Source organism: Dryobates pubescens, chromosome 24 (genome assembly GCF_014839835.1).
Source record: "Dryobates pubescens isolate bDryPub1 chromosome 24, bDryPub1.pri, whole genome shotgun sequence".
NCBI lineage: Eukaryota > Metazoa > Chordata > Aves > Piciformes > Picidae > Dryobates > Dryobates pubescens.
This window is the reverse complement of record NC_071635.1, coordinates 2,074,225-2,102,063: the sequence shown is the minus strand read 5'-3', so window position 1 is coordinate 2,102,063 and position 27,839 is coordinate 2,074,225. Positions and strand designations below refer to the sequence as shown.

Genomic DNA, 27,839 nt, shown 5'->3' with positions numbered 1-27,839 from the left:
AAGTAAGTAGAATCTGGCCACTTATGTCTTGAAATTCAGTGAATTTAAACCTGTTCAACATTTGAAAGTTAAAAAAAACCAAACCAAACAAAAACCAAACCTGGAGATCATTCCAGATGGGTCAGTTCAAATGTCTGATGCTAGGCATTAAATATTTAAGCTCTAAATACTGAGGATCTCTCTCAAGCTGCAGCCCATCTCTCACAGCAGGTACCTGAAGGCTAGTTAGCCTTCTTCCAGCCTCTGAAACTTGCTGGCTTGAGGCCTGACTTACAAAATCCTTGGAGCAATTTTGTCACTAGCAGGACTGTTTCAGTGTTGCATTGGTAAATGTGCAAGTTGCTGTGAACTGAAGATGCTCAGGAAGTTCTTTGCACAGCAGATGCCAGATAGACCTCCAGTTCCTGAGTCACTTCACTTCTCCCAAAGGAACTTCAGAAACAGAGGGGCAGAAAGCTAAGTCATCTCTTGCACTTGGACTGGATGATCTTTGTGGGTCCCTTCTAACTGAAGAAGTTTATTCTCTCCTGTTCTTTTCCAAAATTCATTTGCCTTGCATTGTAATGGAGGCAGACACAGCCTGGAAGCTGTGAAAGTCTCACCAGTGGAGGCTGCTCATTCCAGAGCTGAGGTTGCTGTGTGGGGTTTGGGGGTTTTTTTGCAGTCAGCCACATACAGGTGTGGCTTTTGATCAGCACTGGGATAAAAATAGAAGCAGCAAATAGCTTTGTTCTCTTTGACTTTGGTGAGCTGGAGCAGCTTAACTTTGAGGATTGTCATCTTTGCCTGAGGAAAACTTCCCTTCTGTGCACCTCTGGAGTGCCTGACTTCTGATGTGGTGGTGCTCTGGTGGAGAGTTCCCTCTGTCTTCTCATTGCCTGGAAGATGGCTGTGAAACATTAGATATTTGTTTGAGACAGAGCATCAAAACCTCACCATTTCCTCAGCTGTAAGCAGCAGAGAATTGTGAGGCAGATGAGTACAGGCCCAGTGTCCCCCTGCTGTGAAAGGCTGGGGGCAGGCAGCTGGGTGGGACTGACCAGGTCACCACAGCAGCTGCCACAGGGCATCGTTTCCTGTGCAGCAGGTGGCTTTGGAGGGGGAAGTTGTGACTGCTGCTGTGCAGGGAGAGTGCAGACTGTTCCTGCTGAAGACCAGCAGCTCCCCTGGGTAGCCCCAGCTCGTGTGCCTGGGGGTGAGGAGCCTGCTGAGCGCGCTGTGCTCCGCAGGTCACATCGACGAGCGCACCGTCTGCAACGCCATCGCGCCCGGCAAGGACGTGGACGGCTTCCACATCATGAACATCGGCCGCCTGTGCCTGGACCAGCCCTCCATCATCCCTGCCACTGCTGCTGCTGTCTGGGAGATCATCCAGCGGACTGGTGAGAGCCCCAGACACACCCAAACACACACAGGGCTGTGCTGCTGAGGGACAGGGAGGGCGCCAGCCTTGGGACAGTCAGATAGGAGTGACAGGAGAGCTGGGGAGGGACTTCTGTCAAGGGCTGGGAGTGACAGGACAAGGGACAATGGCTTTGAGCTGGGAGAGGGGAGAATGAGACTGGAGATGAGGAAGAAATTCTTGACATTGAGGGTGGGGAGACACTGGAACAGGTTGCCCAGGGAGGTCGTGGGTGCCTCTTCCCTGGAGGTGTTCGAGACCAGGTTGGATGAACCTTGAGCAGCCTGGGGTGGTGGAAGGTGTCCCTGCCCATGGCAGGGGGTTGGAACTGGCTGATCTTCAAGGTCCCCTCCAACCCAGCCCATTCTAGGAATCTTTAAGGTCTTTTCCAACTGAAGCAAGACTGTGATGCTAAGAAGCTCCTTTTATCTCAGAGAATGAATGAAGGATCAAGTAAGGTGTGAGTTAAAAGGTGTGGATTACCTAAATGTATTGGGCTGCTGGAAGAACAAACATTTAGAGGATTAATCTAAATAATGAGGAGGTGCCAAACAGATGAGATCTTTTTGCCAGCAGCATAGCTATAATTAAGTGTAGACAGCAGTCTGTGTAGAGCACTTGGGGAAACACTTTGGTTACTTATTTTCTGCACTTTATAATGTTGCAGGCAGCTTCCTGTGAGATTATTTATCCAACAGATTTGAATTCTTGTGGGGAAAGGCAGGAAACAGCAAAATGGGGAGCATTTAATTCAGTACCAGAAGGGATAAAGGGTGCAGAAGCATTCAGTAGTTGTCACTGCATAGTACATGAGTTCTTACTGAGAGATCTGAGAGCTTCCATTGATTGCCCTTTGTGGCAGGAGAAGTGAAGTCCCTCCAAAGGGTGATGGTTCAGAGACCCGGAACGAGCTGCCAGTTGTGTTTCTCTCGGCTGAAAGCTGTTTAGTGGATTCATCCCTCAAGTTCAGCCATGTGCATTTTGCAGCAGTCTCTGAGAGCAGATGTTTGTATCCTGGTGACTGAGAGGAGGGGTTGGGTACACCAACACAGTGAGATGCAATTTCTTTGTGGTACTTTTCCCCCCCCTCTCTTTTCACTTTTCCCCCCAAGGAATACAAACCTTCGGAAAAAACGTTGTGGTAGTTGGGAGATCTAAGAACGTTGGAATGCCTATTTCAATGCTTTTGCACACTGATGGAGAGCATGAAAGGCCTGGAGGTAAGTCCATGACTCTTCCTTCAGTGTTTCAAATCATTAAAGCTGACCAGAGGATTCAGATAAAGAGAAAAATCTTGTATTTCTTGCACAATCTTTGCAACCAGAGCAAGGAAATAAATGTGGGAATACATTTTCTGAGGTACTCTCAGTCTCTGGACTTGACTTTCTGTGGTGTCATGTCATCGTTTTGTCCTCCATTTGAAACAGATGAAGATAGTTGGCCCTGAAGGCTGAGGGCAGCATCTGATGGTGTGGCCTTGAAAGAGCTCCAGGGATTGGTGTGATGTTTATGCAGAGCTGTTTGCCTTGCCCTCCTGCTTGTGTGGCATTCCATTTCAGGCTTGTGATAGATGTGTGCACACTTCTAGGTACACACAGATACAAACAACAAACTCTGTCTGACATGGTTCCTGTGCTGGCTGGGTGGTGATTGTGAATACATCCCAGTGAGCCACCAAGGGCCTCTTGGTGTGAGCTCTGTGATGTTGCACATTGGCTTGAGGGATTTTCACTTGCTCCTCCTGCAGTGCACTTTTTATCCCCCTGGAAACTGGATGCTGGAATAGAAATACTTCTAATTCTGCTTAGAGAGGCATGCATGTGCTGCTGTAATTGTGCTGCAGAAAGACACCCAAATGTAATTTACATAGAACCCTGACCTTTTGCAGCTTCATTGTGCTGCTAGGAGCTGCCCTGGTGGTGTGTGCAAATGAGGTAAACAGGAATGTTTCATCCCAGGCATATTTAATAGGAGTGGAGTGAAATCTGTTATTAATATAATAAAACACTAAAAGCTTCTTTACTAATCACAGAGTTGGGTTTTCCATTCAGGCTCTGTGGGAAAGTGGCTATTTGCAACTTCTCTCAGTGTTTGGATTGTAATTAGCACCAGCACATGGTTCTGGTCTCAGCCCCATTCCCAGGCAAATGAGCAGCGTTTCTGCCCTTTCCTGCAGACCTTTGCTTGTGTTCATTACTCAGAGCAGAGCTTGTGTTTGAAACAGGCTTTGGGCCACGCAGAGGGATGTTGCAAACTGTTTGCCAGTTTCTCAGCTGGAGATGAGGAGATGAGCCTCCTGCAGTTCTTGGAGCAACTTGTTGCGAAGCCCGGGGTAGTTGCCTGGATGGCTTTTGGCTGTAGCTGTCAGCCTTGCTGTTAGGTGGCTCCTTGGTTGTTTGCTTGTATCCTGGGTTTCTAATTGACTTCAGCACCTGTTTGCAGCACTTTTAACACAGATGGAGTGGAAGATTTTTTTTTTCTTTAATCCTTTTTTTATTATCCAAGACCTACAGTTGAGTGCTGAAAGAGCACTTCTCAGGGTGTCACTCGGGACAGGGTTTTACCAGCAGTGGGACTGGACTTGAAGAATTTCTATTGAGAAATGGTGCCAGGTGGGAGAGAGAAGATTAATGCACTGCTTGGTCACCTGAACCAGCACACTGGAACAGGCTTCTCAGGGAGCTGTTGAATCCCCATCCCTAGAGATGTTTTAAAGAGGCAGAGGTGTGATGCTGAGGGACATGGTACAGCACCAGCCTCGGGAGAGTTAGAGGACCTCGATGATCATAAAATCCTGGGATGGTTTGGTCTGGAAGGGACATCCAAAGGCCATCCAGTCCAACCTCCCCCTGTAGTCAGCAGTGACATCCTCCACTAGATCAGGTTGCCCAGAACCTTGAGCCTGACCTTGACTATCTCCAGGGATGGGGCCTCAACTGCTTCCCAGGGCAAGCTGCTCCAGTGTTCCCTCTTGAAGGTTGTTTCCAAGCACAGGGGTTCCGTGACCGTATGTCTGTGATTTGGGCTTGGGTTTTGGTGTTGCTTTTAGTTGTTGTTTGTTCAGAGGTTCTCAACAAAACTGAAAAGCTGGGGTCTGCTCCTGGAGTGTTTTGAATGTAGAAGCTGCAATGTCCTGCAGATGGCAACATCTGCTCAGGTCCAACCCACGCCCGAGCCCTTGCCACCCCAGCTGGGGTTGTATAGTCAGGCCCAGAGACCATCTCTGCAAGTGAAGGAGCAGGTTTGTAGTGAGGTGGGGGTTGGTCTCTTCTCTCTAGTGTCAGATGATAGGAGAGGCAATGGCCTGAAATGGTGCCAGGGGAGGCTCAGGTTGGAGATGAGGGAAAATGTCTTTGCTGCAAGAGTGGTCAGGGATTGGAAGAGGCTGTCCAGGGAGGTGGTGGAGTCCCCATCCCTGGCGGTGTTCATCAGCCATGTGGCCATGGCACCTGGGGCCATGGTTTGATGGCCATGGTGGTGGTAGGTTGGTGGTTGGGCTTAATGATCTTCAAGTTTTTTCCCAACCCAAACAATTCTCTGGGTCTCTGATTCTCGGAGTGAATTGATCCTGTGAGCATTGTTAAGCATAAAGGGCTTTTTCCTCTGTGTGGCCAGCAAGTGGTGTGAGTGCCTGTGCTGCACCCCGGGACAGCTCTGCTGAGCAGCTGTGCTGCTGGCAGTGTACCAGAGTGGCAAGGAGCTGTCACAGGAAGGCCTGCAGAGTGTTGACTGCCAGTGCAAACCAATCTCTTCCATTCCAGGCGATGCTACGGTGACCATCACTCACAGATACACCCCGAAGGAGCAGCTCAAGATCCTCACACAGCTGGCTGACATTGTCATAGTGGCTGCAGGTAATGCTTGTCACTACTCCAGCCACAACCTTTGACACCCACAGTGAGCCTTTGGGGCCGGTGGCACTGCCAGCCCTTCCGTGGCTCGGCAGGCAGCCGGCGCGCTGCTTGCCGAGGCTGCCGCAGCCAGCAGGGTTTCTGGCTGTCAGGAGGGTGAGGGATTGGGTGCTTTGTTCTCGTCCTTCACATCTGCAGACTCATAAACTGTTTCTCCTCACATGTGACACCTTTCCCTTAGGGAGACTTGAGAGTGAACTCCAGATTGGGAACCAGTCTGTGCATAGTTTACACAGCTCTCATTATGTAAATTCAAACATTCCCCTGAGTCACCGACGTTTGGACAGGAGGGTTTCTTTCCACCAGCTGGAGGCTGCCTTCATAAAACAATGGCATCATTCCCTTGCTGTGCCTTGGGAACATTTGTGATTAATGCCTGAATTTCCTTTTTGTTCTGTTACCATTATCCTGTGAAGAGGAAGAGAGTGGGAATGGCCTGGAGGAAGGGGTCAGAAAGATCAGTGTCCATGTTCTTAAAGCAGTGTAGAAACTCTTGCAGTCTGACTAGGCTAGAACAAAGGGACAGGCAGAACTCTGCTGCTGAGCAACCTCTGGGGTTTGTTTATGGTTCTTGCAAATATAAATTGGGTTAAAACACACAAACTAAACAATCCAGCTCACTAAAGGTCTTGGCTAAATTTTTGTGTCCCCTCACAGCTCAGGGTGTCCTCCTTTTCCCACACCATTTACGAGGCCTACAAGAGGAATGTGTCTTTCCTCTTTTCTCCTTCCCTCCTTCCTCTTCATCATCCTCAAGACCAAATTCTTGCTTGCTTATTCACCACATGAAGACAGATAGGTACCTGTCTGAAGCTCATCACTTCCTGCTGAGGTGAGATGCCCTTTGCTTCAGGGCTTCACTGCACTATCTCTTTCTCATGCCAGGTCAGGAACAAGAACCAGCTCAGTTGTCCCACAGGTGGTGACTCAGCTGTGGGCCTGAGCAGAACTCTCACACCATGAATGAAAGGTAGTAACCTGTGTGCTACCTGGAACTGAAGGAGTACCTCTGCATCCAAACTCACCACTTCCACTTGAATCCTCACTTTGGATGCTGAGCAGTTTGTCAGCAGCTGTCCTAGTGAAATGCTCCCATAGCAATCCAGCCACCTTTGTTCTTTGCCTGGTTCTCTGGTATCCTGTGTAGCAGGAGCATGCTGCAGCTCTCATTACACAGCAGGAGATAGGCTTGGAATAACAAAAAACCCCAAGGGGGCTGAATAGTGCAGCCCTGCCCTGGTGGGTGCTGTATAGGAAGGTGGAATCCCTTCGAGGTGCCTCCTGCTGCTTGAGGACTGTGCAGCTTGTGCCTTTGGGATCACACAGTGCTTGGGAATGTGGGACCTGGTCAGTGGCTCTTGCAGAAAAAGGTAGCTTCTGCCCTGCCAGGTGGAAACAGCTGCTGGATGGGAAGCAGCTCTCTGCATATGGCTGCATGTAAGAGCAGCATTCCCCTTCTCACTCCCTCTGCCCATGGAGTGCTTCTGGAGGAGCCATCTGCGTTCTGAGAGCTTTTCTGTCTGCTTGCACTCATGGCTTGTGTAGCACTTCAGCTCTGGTGCTTCTGATTTCTCTCTTGAGCTGCCAATACCCATCTTCAGTGGTTGTCTCTCATTTGCCCCCAGCCTGGGGACCCCAGTTTTCCTGCTTCCTTTCGTCATGACTATCCATGCAATTTATTCCTTCCCTCCCATTCCCTCCCAGCTTCTTGCATCACAGGTTCCAACAATGCTGCTCTTGTCCAGCCTACCCCTCCCTAAAAATCTCTGTCTCTCTGCTTCCAGGTGGAGCTTTCTCAGCTCCTTCAGCACCCTGCAGCTTTGGAATTTCTAGCCAAAGCAGGATGTTTCCTCCTGAGTACACCTGGCACTTTGCACCCCACCACAGCTTCCTATCCTTGCCTGCTGTCCTTGCCTATACAGGCATCTCATGGAGTCTGTTCCTCTTGCCATCTCCCAGGCCTGTAGTAGAAGAATAAGTGCAGCTCCACCTGTGGTGCTCACATAGCCCCCCCGCCAAGTCCTTCCAGGGTGGTGATGGAGGCAGTGGGCAGTCTTAGCCTAGTCAACCTGCTCTTCTGTCTGGCTTGAGGGAGAAGACTCATCTGCCTGCTAGGTTTGGAGAGGGGATAAAGAGGAGAAGGATATGAGGTGCCAAATGCCCGATGAAACCCCTCTGGGGCTACTTGCTGTCCCTCAGGACATGATTCGTGATCCTCTTGAGCAGGGGTCGCAGGTCTGTCAGCCCCTTTCACTCAGGCAGCGAGTGGCTGGTTAGCCATGCCAGGAGCTGGCTGTTTTCCAGCCCTTGTCCCCACGATGGGATTAATCAGGGCCTTGTTTCCTCTTGTTGCAAACCTGATTCATCATGTCCTGCAAAAATGACCAGGGCAAGGCTCTTCCAGCCGGTGCATTTGAGGAACAGCTGCTCTCAAGGCTTATCTCTTCCTGCTTGCTATGTAAAGCAGGCTTAAGTAAACAGATCTGCTCATTTGGTTTGGGGGTTAGTTTATTTGTTGCTCTTAAGTATTTGGCCTATTATCAAACCTTTTCACAAAGGGTGTAACTGTGGTGCTTCCGTTAAGGCGCTCCCAGCCCTGCCAGCCCCGGAGCAGCTCCCCCCGCTGGGCTGAGCCGGCACCCAGGGAGCAGCCAGCCCGCGGCTGCTTGCGCAACGCTGGAGGAGACACAGCCAGATGTTATCGGGTGGCACAGGAAAGAAGTTGAGGTCTTGGCTTGCTCAACAGTAGAAGCAGAGTTTCAAGCTTGTGTCCTATGGGGGAGTGAGAAAAGTGGAGCCAAGGAGGTTCTTGTATTGCCTGTATCACAGTGAGTGCCTGGCTGTCATCCAGCACTTCAAATGGAGCCAGAGCCCTTGTGGACCAGTGCTTGCCTTCGATAAAGCTACAGGCTCCAGCCCTGTGGATTTGCTTTCTTCTGCCTTTTTAGTCCTTTCTCCACCTGAGAGAAAGCTGCTTTGGTGGGGACAGGGAAGCTTAGATTCCCCCTTTGGAGACCTCTGTTCCTAGTATGAGCTGTCCTCCCAGAATTGCTCAAGAAGCAAGGCAAATTGGAATCCTAAAGTTGGAATTTTCCATCCCTCACAGCTGGAAGTTGCACAGCAGGAAAGAAGAGGAGGAGGTCATTTGAAGTGAACAGAGAGTTGCAGTCAAGGTGTGATGGGCTGCTGCAGGAGATGTGTAAGGACCTGATGCTGTTTGCTCTCCGTTGGCACGCAGCAGCTTTGGTCTCAGGTGCTGCTTTGCCTTAGCTTTCCAGGAGACACTTGGCTTGTTGCAGCTATCCAGGCATGGACTTCCAGATGCCTGGTCACCCAGGATGCAGCTTGTTTGCCCCACTCTGGTTTAGCTGGAATTTCTTCACAGCAGCAAAATCCTACCCCAGGACACTGCACAGATGTAGCCCACTGGGAGGTGCTGAAGGGGTGTAGTGCTGAGGCCAGGCCCTCGTGTCAAGCAGGGAGGTCTCCCAGTTTGCTGAAGCAGCAGGACAGGCTGTTTTGTAGAAGCTGCCCAAGTTCAGATGGGGGAGAGGTCAGAGTCTGTCACCAGGGCAGCTTTTCTTTGGAAGTGCTCTGAAACTGCCACAAACCAGCAGGCACTTGGTCCATTGAGGTCATGCAGGCTGTGTTTGTGAGCACAGGATTAGTTGAGCGGACAAATAGCCTCTTTCCTTCTCAAGAGCCAAACTCTATGGAACTGAGGGGTAATTGTTTTTTTTCTCTGTGTGGTGTATCAAGAAAAACTCAAGGGAAAGAGTTGTCTTCTTTCTTGTGCACACATAGAGGTGCATGCACACCCCTTTGACACAGTCTGAAACTGCTGACCTAAGACTGCCTGGCCATGTTAATCAAATATCTCTTGATGATTCCAGGTATCCCAAAGCTGATTACAACTGATATGGTCAAAGAAGGTGCAGCTGTGATCGATGTAGGCATCAACCATATCCATGATCCTCTTACAGGAAAGACCAAATTAGTTGGGGACGTGGACTTCGAAGGTCAGTGAAACACTCTGTGAGCCTGCTGGGTAAATCTGCTGAAGTTCCTGGGATTCATTCAAGCTTGGAGCAGCCAGTGGCTCAGATGGAACAGCACTTGCAGGAGTGTTTTCTGATTTATTTACTTAAACTGGAAAACAAACTGTGTGTTTGTGCACCTGCTCCCCAGAAATGGTGAGCTGTTGGAGAGAGAAAGTGTCACTTGCAATGACACAGACCCGCAGAGCAGCCCTTATGGCAGTGTGGTGGCAGGAGATGCTTGCTCTGTAATCCTCTGAGAGTCTGTGAAGCTTTCAGGAGTAAGCAATAAAAGTGCTTTCTGCTCTTTCACAAGCACAGATCCTGCCACTGGTCACAGCAAAAGTCATTACACCACAGCTTCTCAAGCCTCCCTCACTCTGAGCACCTGTGAAAATGTTACCTTCTGCTTCAGCACTGCCCCTCGTGCTAAGGTTTAGTGTGGGTTCATCTTCAGCTGTTGATCTTGGTCCAGGCAAGCCTAGCAGATACAAATTGGTGTTCCATATTGATCTTTCTGTGTTTGCTGCATTGCAGAGCGAGTTCACAGTGTGACTTGATTAAATATCTCTGCTCTGGAGGAGCTCCAGACTGGAATAGCAGGATTGTTGCAGCTGAAAATCAAAGCTTATTGGCAGAGTTGAGTGTGGGAAGCTTAGACAGCATTTACCCACATTATTAATGGTTCTCAACAGTTCCTTGTTTTGATAAGTATGAAAATCACCCACAGGTTGGTGGTTGGGTTTTTTGTTGTTGTTTGTTTCTTTCCACAGCTATTAACATCTTGGCTGGCAGAATGTCTCAAAGCTTAATTATATTCCAAATGTTTCTAGCCAGCTGTATGTGTTTGTAATTACATCACTCCCTGAGTTCCTGCTTCTTTTACTCATCACACCTGATGCCCTGTCTGTTAGAGCAGAAGAAATTACCTGCACGAGTGTAGCTTAAGTGGTTGTGCTGGCATCTAACTGTGTGTGTTCCAGGGAGCTCCAGCAGGAAGGCACTTGCAGAGCACGCCTTGGAATGTTTGGCTGCCTTTCTTCTCCTGCTTCTGCTACCACAAGTGAAAGGTTCAGAGATTCGTGGAATGGGTTGGGTTGGAAAGGAACTGCAAGATCATCCAGTTCCAACCCCCTGCCACGGGCAGGGACACCTCCCACCGGCCCGGGCTGCTCAGGGCCTCATCCAGCCCCCAGGGAGGGGGCATCCACAACCTCCTTGGGCAACCTGTTCCAGCATCTCCCCACCCTCACTATCAAGACTTTATTCCCAATCTCCAGTCTTAGTCTCCCCTCTTCCAGCTGAAAGCCATTGGCCCTCATCCTGTCAGTTGGACTTGGTGACCCTGAGGGTCTTCTCCAGCCTGAATGTTTCTGCGATTCTGTCACTCCCAGCCCTTGTCAGAAGTCCCTTCCCAGCTCTCCTGTAGCCCTTTTCAGGTACTGGACTCCCTGTTCTTGTTGTCTGCTGCCAGGGCTGACCTGCAGCACAGAGAATTTTGAGGATTTGGGGTTTGTTTAGCAGGTGTGGGAGCAGCAGAGCTCTGGCTTTGAGAGCCATGCAATTGTAGCCTTCTGTTTGTTTCTCTTGCCATCTCACCTAGGTGTAGATGCAGCGGCAGGGCCGTGACTCAGAGTTTCAGCAATGCTCTGTATCTGTCTTGTCATGTCTGCTGTGGGCTGTGCTCAGGATTTTACCTTGGGGGGAGGGAAGATCCAAAAAAAAAAAAAAAAGAGGCAGGAACTTGAGCTGGGATTATGGCAGTGCAGTTGCAGGTAGCATTGCAGTGTGCATTGCCAGAGGGAAACTGCTGCTGCTTCCCTGGTATCGGCGAAAGTTTCAGCAAATCGCCAGCAGCACCGAACCCATCCTGGTGTGCACAGCCCTCAGCACTGCAGTGCAGCACCCCTGGCAGCTGCTGGATGGGCAGGGAGGAAGTGGAAGGAGCTGGGTTGTCATGTAGCGAATCGTTTCAGCCTCGGCCTCTGTCTGATCGCTTGGCTGAAGCTCGTAGATTCACAGAATGGTTTAGGAAGGGACTTTAAAGTTCATCCAGTTCCATCCCACTGCCATGGGCAGGGACACCTTCTCACCAGCCCAGATTGCTCAAGGCTTCATCCAGCCTGGCCTTGAACACCTCCAGGGTGGGGGCATCCATGATGTCCTTGGGCAACCTGTTCCAGTGTCTCCCCACCCTCCCTGTCAAGAATTTCTTCCCAATACCCAGTCTAAACCTGCCCTTCTCAAGCTTCAGTCCTGCACTCCTCCTTCCATGAAGGAGGACAGTGAAGGATAGACCCTGGCTGCCCTCACCTGCTGCCCTCCTCCAGCTCAGTGCCATTGCCCCTCATCCCATCACTACAAGCCCTTGTCCAAAATCCCTTCCTGGCTTTCTTGTAGGCCCCTTTCAGGCCCTTCACCAAAGAAGTCCCAGTTTCGATTGCAGCTTAAGTGAGAATGATTTTTGCAGCACCCATTTCACCTCCTGTAGCCCACCAGTGCCTGCTCTCTCATCATCCACTTCTGTAAGTGGCTGTGGAGGGAGGAGAAATTTGACTGGCCAAGGAAGAGATGGAAGTGGCTTTCCTCACCTGGTCATCTGCATGAAAAATCTCCTGTAGTGGAAGTTAAGTTTATGAAATGGGTGGAAACTGTTTTGAGTCAGTTGCCAGATCCTAGCAATACTTGGAAGCCATCCTCTGATCTCCAGGGGTTAGGTTAGACACTGAAGTTTGTTTTTATCTCTTTAGCCACAAAAGGATGTCAGTGCAATTTCTTGTTCATTATTAAATTCCAAGTGAGAAGTGCCTGGAGGAGGGAAAAAAATCCTACCACAGGCCAGGAGAATTTGATAGCAGCTCTTGAAATCTCTGCTAAAATCTGCATTGCTTTTGAGTCCCATCCACTCCTGCTGCAGGCAGCTGAGCTGCATCCAGTCACCCCCAGCCAGGGACCTTGCCCTTGACTGCTTCCACCAGTGGGCTGAGGACCCATGCTCTCAAGCCAAGGAACATGCTTTGGCTGTCCTTTAAAATCCAGCAGATAAGGAGCAACAGGTCTCTTGAGTTGTGAATAGTTCACTCTGCAGTTCTGAGGCAGTAAAGAACAAACAGGCAAACCTGGAGGTCACTGTGAGGTGCTGAGATGCCTAGCCTGGGATTGCTGGGACATCTCAACCTGCCTGTCCATGTCCCCATGCATCACCAGCCCAGCACTTCCAGTGCACCTCTGTTTCTGTTAAAAATTAGCCAAAACTCTGTGGTCCAGGCAGGGAGATGCTTAGCAGCTTCTGAAATGGCAGGGAGGAGGAGAAGTGGGGGCATCCCTTGGTTGTGGCCAGCACCATTTTAGTTCCTTTGGGGCAGCAAGTTTCAGTCTCAGGAAGGGAGAGGTGGTTCTGTGAGCAGGGTGATGCAGGTGTGGGTGTTCTTGGCCCTGGTTTATAGGGCTTTTGTTGCCACAGCAGTAGTACTAAGTGGGCAGGAGGGCTACAGAGACAGGAACATGAAATAATGCAACAACTCACCCACAGCACTTAGCTGGAACAGCTCTTTTGGGTGGAGCAACCCTTCCAGGAGTGGCTGGTAGAGCAGGGTAGCAACAGGCCAGTGCAGCAGCTAACCTTGGAAACTGCAGCTGGCAATGCCCATGAAACCACAGCATGCAGGACTCCAGGGGGGTTTGCTTTAGTGCTTCCTCTGCTTTCTGATGATTCCTCCCACCCTTTGGACAAGCACACAGTAAAGCTGGGCTTGGAGTCTCTGTTGGGTGCCTGTGTAGAGGAGAATTCTTCTAGGAAAGGCCCAAGGGAAGTGGGGCCTGTGGAGGGGTTTGTGAAGAAGAGTTGTTCTGTTTTGCACAGCCTGAGGCAGTGTAAGAGCTTCTGGCAAGTGGTGGCAGCAGCAGCAGGGAGGGCTTCCCAGAAAAGAGTCCCTCAAGAGATGGCACAGAGGCCATCCCATCCACCTGCCTGTGCCTAGCTGAGTGCAAAGAAGCTGATGGGCATCCTTTCACAATGGAGATTCCTGCCCAAGATGCCTCTCTTGCTTGGCTTCTGGAGGTGCTGGAGGAGGACAGATGTTTGCACTGCTGGACTTGCAGTACTGGGCCATAATTCCTTGGTTTTCATTTGGTGTGCTGTTTAAGACAGCTGCAGTAGGGGAAACAGAGATAGCATCAAAAGCAGTTTGATGTGAGAAGTGGGGCAGATACTTGCTGGTTGCATAGTCAGAAGAAACCCAGAAGTGTGCAGGGCAGAACATGGGCTGCCTGCTGTGACTGCTGGGCACGTGATTGACACTTCTGCAGGGCTGCAGCAATCCAGAGGAGCTTTACAGGGAGCAATAAAGCTGTGTGGAAACAGTGCTTAGGCAGGAACTGCTCTGCATCACTTAGTGCAGATGCACCAGACCCAGAACTGCCTTCAGGTTGAGACTTGCCCTCTGGTTTGTGTGATTAACCCTGCTGGGTGTCTGATGTCCTTAGCTTTAAAGGAGCCTAGGAATGAAGGGCTGCTTCCAAAGCAGTGGATCCTGTTTTTCAAGGAAACAATCTACAGTTCATTTCTTCTGAAGAATCAAAGGAAGATTTTAAGGTTCTACAGAAGCTGCAAAATAGCAGCTCCTCCCCCATAGGCAGCTGATTTGCATCCCAGCATATTCCAGTTGGCAGAGGAGCTCCTGGGAGAGCAGCATGCATCCAGAGGGAGCACTGAGAGCTGACAAAGTTACCCTGCTGAGCAGCAGAACACAAGGGCTCCAGAAGGAAGCCACAGTGCAGCACACAGAGTGACAGAATGCCAGGGTGGAAGGGACCCCAAGGCTCATCTGGTCCAACCTTCCCAGGTCACAGTTGAGTTGAAATGAGCTGGCCCAGCAGCCTGTCAGGCTGAAGCTGGAAACTGTCCAGTGTAGGGGACTCCACTGCTCTCCCTTGGGAGATGATTCCAGTGTCTCACTGTGTTCGTGGGCAAACATTTTCTTCTGGAGTCCATTGGGAATCTCCCCAGCAGTAACTCTTGCCCATCACCCCTTGTCTTTTCCATGGGACTCCTTGGAAACAGGGAGTCTCCATCCTCCTGGTAGCCACTCTTGTACCAGCACCTCACTTGTCAGCATGAGATTGGTCACACTGAGGTGCCTGCTGCACTTCAGCAGGAGAGGAAAAATCTATTTACATGTTTGAGGGCCAAGTTGGCTCTCTTGCCCTGCTGCCCACACTGCTCTGGCTGCCGCCCAGCACACAGCTGCCTGCTGGGCTGCATGAGGGCACTGCTGACTCCTGGGGAGCTTCTCAGCAACCAGCACCCCCAAGTCTCTTTCTTCAGAGCTGCTCTCCACCTACTCTGCACCCAGCCTGGATTTGTGCCTGTGGTTGGCTGGACCCAGATGCAGGACCTGCTGTTCTTCAGCAGAGTGAGATGTTCACCATTGACTTCTGCTCACGCCCCTTTTTAGGTCCCTGCCCTGAGGTTCAAATGGCAGGGAGGGAGGGGGGCTGTTTCATTTTCACCCCTTGAAATCTAGCAAATGCTCTGTCCCCAAACCCCACTCTCCAGCTTGTCAATGCTCTTGCACTGTTTTTGGTGAGCCCCTGAATTCTCCACAGCACAGCAGCACATGTGCTCAAGATGGGTGCAGTTAAAGCAGCAGCAGGTTGGCTTGTTTGCTCCAGAAGAAGGGACCTCGTGTCCCACCCACTGATCTCTTCCCATAGCCAGGTGTAGCTTCTCTGTAGTGACCTCACTGCAAATCTATTTGTGTGTCAGAGTTCTGCTTGCTCAGTTTTCCCCTCTTTCTCTGGGCCTGCCTTGCTATAAACAATGCTTTTAAAAGTGGGGTGTGAGTTTCCATGAAATTATTTCTAAGCAAGCAAAAAGAAAAACAAACCCCAAACAACAGCCCTCAAACAAACAAACAAAGAGCCTCTGCCAGAGGCACTTGGGGAAGAAAACTTCTGTAGTAATCAGGTTCATAAGATGCCACTTGGCCTAACCATTATTAGCAGACAGCTTGCTTATTAGCCCTTGTCATGCAATGAATTCCCAGCCTTTGCAGCTCCTTCCTGTGCAAGTAACTTGCAGTTCCAGAGGACTGCATTTGGTGCAGCAGATAGGGATGTAGAGTCGAGATTTACTGCTCCATTAGATGAATTCCTTGTGCACAGAGGTGACATAATGGTTCAGAAACAAGAACCTCTACCTCTTTACCTCTTAAGCACTCCAAGTGTGAACTAGCTTTGGGTAGTCTGAGGTGCTGGAAGAGGCTTTAGGAGGAGCTGAGTGTTGGTGGCTGAAGTTGCAGTGGGAATTTTGCCAGGAGAATCCTTTTTTCCTTCCCCCCCTTGGAAACAACTCTCATTTCTGTGCCTTGTCCATACTGGGGAGCAGCACACCAAATCGACCAGGAAACTGAACTTTTCACCCTCTGTGGTTTAATTTCCCTTCTGTGATGACAGAATGTCTTTGTTAGAAGGTGCAGGCCAGAGTTGGGGGAAAGAAGCTGAGCAGGTGACTTAGCTACTGCTCTGCTGTCAATGTTAGTGCTCTCTGCGTGCTGCTTCCCAGGAATGTGTAATGGGAGGCTCACCTCTTTCCCTACAGGAGATCCCCAGCTTCCATGCTGCTTCTGGCTGTTGAAGGTGCACCATCACTGTTGGCAAATGGATGTGATCCAAGCTCATGCTGTGCCCTTGTGTCACCCAGATGTTCCTGGGCCAGCAGGTCAAACAGTCAAGCACTGCCCCTTGCCAAAGAAGTGAGGCAGCATTGACTTTCCATCTGAGCACAGGGCTGCTTGAGTGTGTGTTGCCCCCATCAGCACAGGGCAGCCTGCTGCAGGTAGATCAGCAGGAGCAGGTTGTGACACCAAACTAGCCCCTGGGTGACAGTGCTCAGATGAAGAGAGCTGCCTTGCTGCCCTGGTCCTGGCTGTGTTCTGTGCCCACCGTGGCTGTAGGAGGACTCTGCTTTAACTTCTCCTGTGTCCTGCAGCACTTGAACTGTGCTCCTTGCCAGCTGGGCATATGTGGGCAACTGAAGGGACACAGTGGCTTTGGAAATGTTCTGAGTCAATCCCTTTTTCTCTTCTCTCTTAGAAGTGAAGAAGAAGGCTGGCTTTATCACCCCAGTGCCGGGAGGGGTAGGACCTATGACTGTGGCCATGCTTCTGAAGAACACTCTCCTGGTGGCTAAAAAGCTCCTTTACTAGAGCCCCTGGGCTGCCTGGGAAGAGGAATCCAAGCTGTTGTATTTATTGACACACCAAATATTTATTTTTTACTACAAAGATTATTTATTTCTACATTGTATTTATTTTTTCATGTGGAGTACACTGAACCTGATGCTTTACAAGCTGTTAAGATACTTTGTGTAACCTCCTACGGACTTCTGTGAGCAAAGCTCAACGGGAGAGCTGTGCAGGTACCTTGGTGGTGTGTGTGAAGTGCAGCCTGAAGCATGAATTACACACGTGCCTGTGTATCTGGGGAGGGGATGCAATTACCAAGGGCTTTTAAGCACTTAAGACCCTCATTTTTGATCAAACAGTATGAAAATTCGAAGTTTCAACAGGCTAGATACCCTTTAAAAAGATGGTTTGGGTTCTGAGGTCATGAAATGCTCTAGGTGTAGTTTGGGGTCTTGAAAATGCCTTTATTTGTTTTTCAAGCACTTGGAGGCAGCAGCAGGTATCTTGGATCCAGAAGGGGTGCAAGGCTGCAATATCTGTTTTGACTGCAAGGCAGCAGTGCTGACAGGAAGGCAGATCTGTGTGGAAGCAGTCAAGTGAAGCTGAGCACTGGTGACATTCTGACTTTAAACATACACAAGAGAGGTGACTAAAATTGAGGGCAGAATTCTTTCTTTTCTTTCTGTGTCTGGATTTGTTTGACAAAATGTTTTAGTGTGCAGTGCCCAGAGAGAAACCTGAACAGCTGGGTGGGCTGGATGGGCAGCACTTGGACAGGATGTATTTAAAACTACTCTGTGTGTACATGATGTATAGTGGGGGGAGAAGAGGGAGAGGAAAGCAAGAGTTTATCCTGCTGAAATCTTTTTGTGTTGGAATTTTAAGCCATTTAATTATTCTCTTCTTTTCTGAAACTGCATGAAGAGGTCTTTTGGAGTCCATGGTGTGAGGCTCAGCCCCGTGAATCCTTGGCTGCCACCTTTTGCTGCTTAGAGGGGACCGTGTGGGAGAATATGATGTTTCTGTTTCCTTAAATGGTAGTTCCAGGATGGATCTGGAGTGGTTTCATGCAGTGTAACAGCTGGAGTTACTGCTAAGATGCCAGTTGAACTGAGAGTGTGCACTATGGACACAAAGAGCCTACCCACTTCCCTCTGGTGTCCAGTGGGAGCCAGTTTGGACTCTTCGTGGGTTTATCTCAGTTGGGGTGACTGTGATTTCTTTTCATCTAGAGCCTTAGGGGTTTGCCAGCAGGACTGAAAGGAGAAGAAAAACCAAATTGTGGCTAAATACTACTGCTGTTAAACAAAGAATGTGCTTGCTGTAATAAAAGAAATGAGATGGCCTATCACTGATGTGTTGATTGTTCTTCTGCTGGACTTCCTGAGAGCTTGGTCCGAGACCAAGAGAGGCTGACAGAATCTTTGCTGAGTATTCAGTGCCAGTAGTACAAACACTTGTTGAAGGTGTAAAGGTCAGGAGGATCAAGGTGCCTGTGGAGAACATATTTAGATTGGTCAGCCCATCACTGGCTAAGATGGAACAAAACTTGGTCACTGTGATGTTCATCTTGGTGACAGGTTTCAATGTGGTTCTGGCTGGTTTTTGTCAGTGTGCTAAGATGGAGCAAATGCAGCTCTGTTGCCTGTGCAGTCATTTTATTCATGTTTGCTGTGCTAGATTCCTCTTTGTTTTCTTCAATTTAACTGCCTTATCTCTGTGTTTTTGGGGTGGAATAACAGTTTGTGGTGTTTAGCTTACATGGCTTGAGTGAGTCTGCCTCTGTCATGGTGGGGTTGGGCTCTTCTTCCTAGTCTCAGGTGACAGAAGGAGAGGCAGTGGCCTGAAATGGTGCCAGGGGAGGCTTAGGTTGGAGATGAGGGAAAATGTCTTTGTTGCAAGAGTGGTCAGGGGTTGGAAGAGGCTGCCCAGGAGGGAGGTGGTGGAGTCCCCAGCCCTGGAGAAAAGAAGGCTGTGGCCATGGCAGTGTTGGGTTGCTGGTTGGACTGGATGGTCTTGGAGAGCTTTTCCAACCCAAACCATTCTGTGTTTCTGTGATTAACCACCCCCCAGAGCACATTGGTGTGCCCTGTGTTGGGCAGTCAGGACCTGACCCACCGAGGGCTGCTCCCAGGCCTGCTGCCCCCAGTGCGTGGCCTCCGCTCTGGGCTCCAGGCCGCATCAGGCCCCCTCTGTGCGGCCTGGTGCTGAGAGCAGGGCTGCTGGGGGCACTCGGGGTGGCCAGGCAGCACAAACACTCCTGGCAGAGCAGAAGCTGCTCGGAGCAGTGTTCAGGCAGGTTGCCATGGAAGGGAAGAGCCTCCTGGAATGCAGTCCCTGAGCAGGGCATAATTACAACGTGCATAGCCGGCTTGTGTCTGTGCCTTGACGCGGGAGGTGCTTCGGTGTAATCCTGCAGGCCTCGGAGCAGAGGGCAGGGGAGAGGGAGGGCCTGAGCCCACCAGAGCTGTTGGAGTGTTTCCCAGGAGAGCTTGGGGTTGAAAATACAAAAAGGGTGATGTGCTCGTGTTGCTTGGAGCTTGCAGGTGAGAAAACAAGAGCTGCTGGTGGGGTGAGGAGTGCAGCTCTCCTCTGGTGAGAGCTGGGGGATCACCCTCATAGGATGTTAGGGGTTGGAAGGGACCTCCAAAGATCATCCAGTCCAAGCCCCCTGCCAGAGCAGGAGCATAGAATCCAGCACAGGTCACACAGGGACACATTCAGACAGGTCTTGGAAGCCTCTAGAGAAGGAGACTCCACAACCTCTCTGGGCAGCCTGCCCCAGGGCTCTGTGACCCTCACAGTGAAGAAGTTCTTCCTCCTGTTGGAACCTCCTGTGCTGCAGTTTATATGCATTGCCCCATGTCCCATCCCAGGGTGCAAGTGAGCAGAGCCTGTCCCCTCCCTCTTGACCCCCAGCCCTCAGTGTGTGCTCCACTGAGCTGGGCCTTTCTGCTCTGCTGTGTTGTGGTGGTCATTTATTTACATTCTACCACTTTCTACACAAGATCTGTGGATCAGCCTAACACTGCCACATGTATCTTCCTACCCAAGAAACCTGCAGAGAGACCAGTCCCTCTCCTTCCAAGCTGCTGTGACTGAGGAAGTTGGGCAGGGCTTGGGGCTGTGGAGAGAGGCTTAGTGCAAGACGTACCACAGGTATGGCTTACAAACACTTTGTGTAAGACCTGTGATTGTTCTCATGATGTTTATCTACTTTGAGAAGGTAGAGATGGGCTTTTGTGGCAGGAACAGTGAAGGGATCACCTAACAGAGAAGGCCACAGCTTGCTTGATCTCCACCGTGTGTTTTGCCAGCACCTCTGCTCTGCCAGCAGTGTGGAGCTGCAGCCAGGCTCTGCACAGGGCTGAATGCAGCGATAATGTGCACACCGGAGCCTGGGATCAAAGGCCTCTTGCTGGCAGTCACTGATCTAGAACATCATCCCTTATCTTTGTGTCTGATCACTTCTCATCTCTGCACTAGCTGTTCTCACCGTGCCGCTTCGGGATGGCAGGGAGCTGAGGCACGAGGCGGAGACCGGGGAAGGACCGGAAGAAAAGCAGGGGCTGATCCCTGGATCCTGACCTGAGCAGCATCTCAAACGCCGACTGTCCTCCTGGAAGTGAGAGAAGAGGCACGTGCTGGGGGCAGGAGAGCTCACCCTTCCCGCCACACCTCGCTTTTCACTTCGCTCACCTCTCGCCGTGCTGCGCCTCGCTGCTGTGCTCCGGCAGATACCAGCTCGCTCCCTCTCTCTCTCAACTCTCCCTTCGCATGCACAACGATGCCCACAGGTAATAGGAAACCAGGGTTTCAAAAGAAAACCCGATCCCATTGCAAGATAATAGCAGTTTCCTAAATAAATGTGTGGTTGCCCCAGGGGTGAGGTTGTTGCCAGATGCACCTCTCTGTGATTGGCGAGAGGAGCAGATGACGCTTCGTGGCGTATAAGTGCGAGAGACAACACGGGAGCAGCGATAAGCTGAGCGAGCCAGCCTTCTGGAGAGGAGAGCTGAGAAGGTGCTAAAGCAGCTGCTTGCCATGGCATTTGGAATGCTAATCTACATCCTGCTGAAAGGTAGGTTTGGAGCAGGCTGCTGGGTGTCCTGAGGTAGGAGGCTGCGTTGGACAAGAGTTGGCTCTTCCAGAAAGCAGCAGGTGGGGAAGGGTGGGAAGGGTGCAGAGGCAGAATTGCTTCAGCAGTTTTAAAGCTGGCTGAGATTTGAACTGATAGGCTGTAATTTAGGTGCTTTGAAAAGAAGCTACTTAGGCTGGTAAATAGGTGTAACACTGTAGTAGCTGTGTTGTAAACTCTGTGAGATAATAGAGGAGAGAAGAGACTGGAGAGATAGTTTGGAGATTTGCAAACAACAGTTTTGTTTCCCCACAATCCTAATTATGTGGTACAAGGAAGTTTGAGGCGAGACTGAAATGAGTTGTGTTGCTGCATGGCATCAGAGCTGTGCTGAGCAGGTCCAGCTTCTCTGGGTGGAATGCAGCTGGAGTGGAGATGCTGAGTTCTTCCCTTACAGTAAGCATCTGTTTGCTTTGCACAGCAATGGGGGCACTGAGCGAAGAGGCAGCTGTTACTGGTCCATCCCTCAGCACAGACTTATGGAATAATTGGACCAAAAACCACGCTGAAGGTATTTCCTCTTTCTTCTGTGAGTCTCTTGTTAATCTGTCACTGAACAAACCAGCAAACAAGCAAGCAAAAGAACCCCAAGCCAAACACCTCCCTCAGAATCTGCTAGGGTGCTAGGTGCTGTCATGCTCCTGTCACTCGGACTCTGCTAAATTCTTGCTGTGGTTGATTTGTTTCATGGACCCTTAGAAACCTCTCTGAAGTCATTGTTGCTCACCTGGGTAGGCTCAGCACGGAGCTGAGACAGATCCTCCTCAGCTGGAGGGTCCACAGCCAGTTACCGATTGAAGCGGCTGTTTAAGGCTCACTGGGACAGCTGCCCTGGGCTTCTGCTGGCCGTGTCTGTGCCTTTGAGCCAGCTCTTGGTTTGCAGCTGTCTGCAGCGTGAATCTTTGTGCACACAAGTGAGAGCACAGCCAGCACAACTTGCAGTGATGTCTCTCATTGCTGTTACTCAGCAGTTTCTTCCTTTCTTGCAGTTTTGCTCTGGGCTATCGCAGCTTCCGCAGCCCTCAGCAGAGTGCTGCCTCTCTCTTTTCTGTCGTCTTCTTTCCTGACTGACATGTGAACTCAAGCTGTTTACCTGCCAGCACCTGAGACCAGAGCATGCTGTTTATCCTGCAAGCTGCATTCTTGATGTTACTTGAGGTGCTAGTGATGTCATTGCTTTTGGAGAGCTGTGAGATCTGGAGCTGAGGTTTTGGCAGGTCAGTAAAGGAGGAGAGGATTTGAGCTGTGATACTCATTAGTGTCTTTGTACTTTGAAAAGGACAAAAACATGCATGCAGAGCATCTGCTCTAAGTGTAAGTCAGCACAGGATGTCTTACCAGCTCATTGCTCAGTAGATGCATGGACTTTATTTTTCTCCTAACAGGCAAACTGTTCTTTTTCTGCTCTTTAATTGGGCATAGAGGTGCAGTGGTAGAGATTCATCCACCTGTGGGTTTCACATCTCTGTGTGCAAAGTGTGGATAATACACACACACACACACACATCTGGATGTGAAGTGAGGAAGAAGCTGATTTTTGGCTGCAGAGTAGCACTCTGGGCTGGGTTACTGGGTTTAGTTACCCCCTTTGTAGGATTTGTAGAAAGCAGGAGTCATGGGTCATCTTTTAACAAACAAGAGGCCTACTTCCAGGGCACAGCCACAGCTGTGACTGTCCCTTGGACCTTTCTGCTAGTTGTGGCTGTGCAGGTCCGCTGGACACCAGGAGTGTGCTCCCCTCAAAGGCAGGAGCAGATTCACAAGCCTGCAGGCACACAGGGGCAGTTAGCAGCCTGGGGTAGCAGACCTTTTACAAAGGCACTGGAAGGCTGGAAAACAGCATTTCCAGAAAGAAAGTTGCCAAGAAATGCTTAGTCACCAAAAATCCTGCCTGTGCCTCTGAAGATTTCCTGTGGCTCCTGTTCCTGTGCAAGTTAGGTTTATAGTAAGGTTCATAACCATGGAGCCTAAGAAAATGAATTCCTGGTTCAGCATCACTGGAGGAACTGGCAGCTTCTCAGGGGATTGTAAGTCCTCAGGAGACTGAGGGCCAGTTGCTGGGAAGCCATCAGTTGCTGCTCTGTCCATTTGCCTTCCATTTCCTCATTTTCTGTTACTCATTACCAGCGCTGGGGCTGGGAAATGCTGGGCTCAGTGATCAGCCAGGGGGGAAAAGGGGATGGAGAAGATGCCTGCCTGGGAGCAGTAACAGTAGGGATGAAGAACTTGTGAGGCTGTCTGGGCTGAGGTCTGTGTAGCAAAAGAGGCAGCTAGGAGCAGGGCAGGGCTTGGCTTCACCGGGGAAAAAAATGAGATCCCTTCACTGCCATGAGCTGCTGCTTCCCTGCAGCCTCTACAGGAGGCTCTGACCCTGGGGCTGACCCTTTCCCTCCCTCCCCTTTCTGACTCTGCTGTTCCTCCTCGACACACCATACTTGAGGGCTGAGCTGTCCTGCCCTCAGTGGCAGGGCTGTCAGTTTTGGCATGCCCAGGCTCCCAAATACCTGCAGTTGGGATTTCGTGTCAGGTCTTGCCAAGTGTATCTGTGAGAGTGACTCAGGGCAGGCAGCTGTCAAGTGCTTACACAGCATGCTTGGCTCTCCTCACGTGACATGAAAGGGCACATGGATGTGTTTATTCAACAGCTAATGCAGTATCTAGGTGGATGGTGTGATAGGACTGAACTTAATGCTCTGGGATGGGTTAGAAAGTCCCCTTTTTGGTTTTCAGGACTCACCATAGAATGTGTCCAGAGAAGGGCCAGAAGGATAAGCAGAGGGCTGGAGCTCTTCTGCTATGAGGACAGGCTGAGAGAATTGGGGTTGTGCAGGCTGGAGAGGAGAAGGCTCCCAGGAGACCTCATTGTGGCCTTCCAGGATCTGCAGGGGGCTCCAAGAAAGCTGGGGAGGGACTTTTTTGGATTCAGGGAGTGATAGGACTGGGGGGGATGGAGCAAAACTAGAAATGGGGAGATTCAGATTGGATGTCAGGAAGAAGTTGTTGCCCATGAGGGTGGTGAAAGCCTGGCACAGGCTGCCCAGGGAGGTGGTGGAAGCCTCCTGCCTGGAGGTGTTTGCAGCCAGGCTGGAGGTGGCTGTGAGCAACCTGCTGCAGTGTGAGGTGTCCCTGCCCATGGCAGGGGGGTTGGAGCTGGCTGAGCCTTGTGGATCCTTTCCAACCCTGGCAATTCTGTGACTCTGTGATCATTCCTTCAGAGGTAACTTGTACTCCTGCAGTGCCAAAATAAGCAGCAGCTGGCATTTCTGGGGGCACGTTTCACAGCTGATCCTGCAGCCCAGGCTGGACAGAGCTCTGCTCCTGAGGGGGGAGGCCTGAAGTGTTCACTTGTCAGCAGCACAGAGGTGTTTGTCTAGCGAGATGCTTTCTAGGCAGGTTCCTGCTCCTGGCTGACCTTTGTCTCAGATGACAGTGCCGACTTCCAGGGCACTCGGGAGAGGTTTCCTGTGCCTGCACCCTGCGAGGCTTCTGCCAGCCCTTGGCAGATGGGAGGCTGCCACCTTTCGGCGGCGGCGCGGTGCAGGCGCAGGTGTCCTGCTCTGCGTCTAGCCGGTGCAGGCTTGAGGAGAGGTGGCTGGGGATTGCATGCCTCTGCTCAATTCAGAGAGTTGTGATGATGGGTTTGCATGGAAAGACTTCCTGGGCAGTCCTGGCTGCTTGCAAGGATAACTGGACACTCAGCTAACCTTAGGCCTTGGAGACTCATCACTCACACAGAGCTGCAGAGCTGGCAGGCAGGAGGGCTAGAAATGCAACAGTAAGGAGAAAGAAAGAAGGAATTAACTCATGGTTTAGATTCAGACTGGGAAGCATGGTGGGAACAATTCAATGCTCTTCCTGTGTCCTAAACCCCTAGGATCCCTGGGGTGGATTTCTGGTTGGATTGCAGATGTCACCCTGGATGAAGCTCCCATAGCCATTTCTTACTCTGCTTCTCAAGGGCAGGTCCAGGCTCTGCTGGGATGGCTTAGAAGCTTGTTCTGCCATGTCACAGTAAAGCTGTGTTGAGTGTCCTCTGCAGGCAGTGTCTGTTCCACTTGAGCTGTGAAAACACCCTCCAAAGGTCTGTTTTGGCCTAGATCTAACATGGCTCTTCCCCCTTTCCCAGCAGATTACACAGAGCAGCCAAAGCTGTTGAAGCTGATGCAGACCTGCCTTGAAGAGCACCACAGCTACTGCATCAATGGGCTCTGCGCCTTCCACAGCGAGCTGAGGAAACCCATCTGCAAGTAAAGAGCTCCTTAGAACCTCTTCCTAGGGCATAACAGCAGTGCCACTGCCTCTTGGGCTGCTGCCTCTCACTGATCTACTCTGACTCATTGTCAGCAGAGCACAGCTTTCAGGTGCCAGTCAGGTATTTGCAGGCTTCCAGTCTGGCACAGGCTTGAGTGCTGTGATCCCTCAGGACTCTTCATGAGACACTAGTGATGACCTAGGGTGAGGGAGAGGGGAAATGCATCCCTGTGAGTGCTGTGGTCCCTCAGGATTTTTCATGAGACACTAGTGCTGTGCTAGGCTCAGGGAGAGGGGAAATGCATCCCTGTGAGTGCTGTGGTCCCTCAGGACTCTTCATGAGACACTAGTGCTGACCTAGGGTGAGGGAGAGGGGAGATGCATCCCTGCTGTGGTAGCATCTCAAGTCACAGCTGGTGCTGGACTAAGTAGAAGAATCAGCAGCTTTTCACAGTGGACACAATGAAGGAGGCAGGATCTTCCAAGATGCCACCTGCAACTCCCTTATTCCACAGCTGTTTACACACCAGTCGGGACTAGGGGGTCCTCAGGACTTGCTAGGATGCATCCTGGACAGCTTTGGCCTTTGGAGGCAGCAGCTAAGGATCAGCAGAGCACAGTGCTCTTTGTCCACACCCTCCAGGACAAGGGTATGGTTAGGCTGTGCTGGCTGCTGTCACTGCAGTACCTGAGCTGGCTTTCAAGCAGGCAGGCAGGGCCAGCTGGTAGCCTTGGTGCAGTGAAGAGGTTCTGGTGCAGCACCAGGTCCCTCCTTTAGACGACTTCTGGATCATTTAGAGCTGATGAAAACCGAGGTGCCCTCCTGGGGCATGAAGCCCAAGCAGCTGTGAGTAAGCTCTGCTGGCTGTGTGTTGGTTTTGCAGGTGCCTGGCAGGTTACAATGGAGAGAGGTGTGAGCACCTCACCCTCAACTCCTACGCACACAACTCCTACGAGCGCTACATCGCCGTGGGCATCGGCGTGGGCATCCTCACCAGCGGCGTGCTCGCCATCATCTACTGCTACGTCAGGAAGAGGTACCTGCTGCCCTGGGGCCTTCTCACTTGGGCTGGGCATGGAGACACACTGGGCAGGGGGCTGAGGGCACTGCAGCTGTGATGGAAGATCTGCTGATCTTACTGCAGCCACCAATGTGCTCATGTGGCCCAAAAGGCCAATGGCATCCTGAGGTGCATCAAGGAGAGTGTGGCCAGCAGGTTGAGGGAGGTTTCTCCTCCCCCTCTGCTCTGCACTATTAAGGCCACATCTGGACTATTGAGCTCCCCAGTTCAAGAAGGACCGGGACTTACTGGAGAGGGGACAGCAAAGGGCTACAAAAACATGCTGAGGGGACTGGCACAGCTCTGATGAGTAGAGACTGAGAGAATTGGAGCTGTTTAGGCTGGAAAAGAGCAGCCTGAGGGGGATCTCATCAATGCTGATCAATACTTCAAGGGTGGGTGGCAGGAGGATGGCACCAGGCTTTGTTCAGAGGTGTCCAGTGACAGCACAAGGGGTAACAGGCACAACTTGACCATAAGAAGTGCCATCTAAACATGAGGAGGAATTGCTGTAATGTGAGGGTGCTGGAGCCCTGGAGCAGGCTGCCCAGAGAGGTGGTGGAGTCTCCATCCCTGGAGACATTCCAACCCCACCTGGCTGTGCTCCTGTGGGACCTTCTCTAGGTAACCATGCCTTGGCAAGGGGGTTGGACTGGCTGATCTCCAGAAGTCCCTTCCAGCCCCTGCCACTCTGTGGCTGTGTGATTAAATCACCTTCTGTTGTCCATTCCAGATGCAGGAAATTGAAATCCCCCTACAAAGTCTGCGTGGGCGAGACGGCGCTGTGAGGAGCTGCCTGGAATTCACCTGGCAACGCGCGCGAGTCCTGCTGGCGGCCACCCTGTGCCCTCAGGCAGCTACCCCAGCCTGGCTGGTGGGATGAAATGAAGGGAATGACAGCAGGAGTGCCTGAAAGGATCTCCTGCAGAACTGCTGGGCTCCCTTTGCCTCTGAAGACAGACTCCCCCTTTGCAGTAAAGGCTGTGAGATGAGATGAGCAGGTCCCAGCAGCTGAGGATACCTGCAGCCCTCTCAGTGCTCCCTTTCTTGGTATTGCAGAGGGGAGGGCTGCTTGGTTTCAGCTGTTTTCAGTCATTTCAAGCCCTCCTACAGTGTTCTGCTCTGATCTTTTCTCTCTTTAAATATTTTTTCCTTTTCATCTCCTCTGGAGCAAAATCACAACTGTCCCACAGCAGAGCTGTGTTCTCAACCTCATGTGCCGACAAGAAGCCAGTTGGGTTCTGATTTCAGTGCCTGCTGCCTGTGTGTGTGGATAAAGAGCCCCCTTCCAGCACAGCAGTGATCTTGAAGGTCCTCTCCAACCTAAATGGTTCTATGATTCAGGGTGCTAAGCAAAGTGTAGGCTTCTCCTGCCATGAAGGACAAAACCATCAGACTCTTTGGACTGAGGGTAATGGATGGTTCTCAAAAGCTTACCTGAACTTAGGAAGAGAGAGCAAGCAACTCCTGGACAATCAGCTCAGGACACCTCTGGGCCTGTTGTTCTAAGCAGAGGAATTGGACATCTTCCTCCATGTGGATTGTTGATTGTGCTCCTGACAAGGAGCTCTGCTCTTCCCTGACACCATGGAGCAGCTCATCAGCTTGACAGAACTTCAGCAGACCATGAGCTGGCTGCCATGCGATTGCAGCACAGGACTCCTCTTGCTAGAGAAGCTGGCATTTTGCTGTGAAACTCCAGTGTAGCTTTGCTCAGGAAACGCTCCCTTTATGCTGCTCTCCCATTCTGTGCATGATGGACCACTCCAGGAAGAAAGAAATGACCACAGGGATTGTACTCCACCCTGGACAAACAGGGAACATCTCTGATGCTGGTTTTTCTTCCTCTGGC

General features: G+C 51.0%; 1 protein-coding gene across 4 annotated transcripts in view; it reads left to right on the top strand.

Annotated features, from left to right (window-relative positions):
- LOC104297138 (methylenetetrahydrofolate dehydrogenase (NADP+ dependent) 2 like) overlaps positions 1-26,797 on the top strand; it is a 31,691-nt gene extending 4,894 nt beyond the window's left edge. Inside the window, exons 4-11 of one of the 4 annotated variants that reach the window (XM_054172569.1) lie at positions 1,230-1,382; positions 2,515-2,622; positions 5,164-5,256; positions 9,207-9,332; positions 21,097-21,186; positions 24,802-24,922; positions 25,811-25,963; positions 26,721-26,797. In XM_054172569.1, coding sequence (XP_054028544.1) covers positions 1,230-1,382; positions 2,515-2,622; positions 5,164-5,256; positions 9,207-9,332; positions 21,097-21,186; positions 24,802-24,922; positions 25,811-25,963; positions 26,721-26,775 — 899 coding nt within the window. In that variant the 3' untranslated portion in view covers positions 26,776-26,797. Of the gene's footprint in view, positions 1-1,229; positions 1,383-2,514; positions 2,623-5,163; positions 5,257-9,206; positions 9,333-16,445; positions 18,209-21,096; positions 21,187-24,801; positions 24,923-25,810; positions 25,964-26,720 lie in introns of those variants that run through there. The other 3 variants (XR_008462849.1, XM_054172567.1, XM_054172568.1) reach the window with 3 other exon arrangements.
- The last annotated feature ends 1,042 nt before the right edge of the window (positions 26,798-27,839 follow it).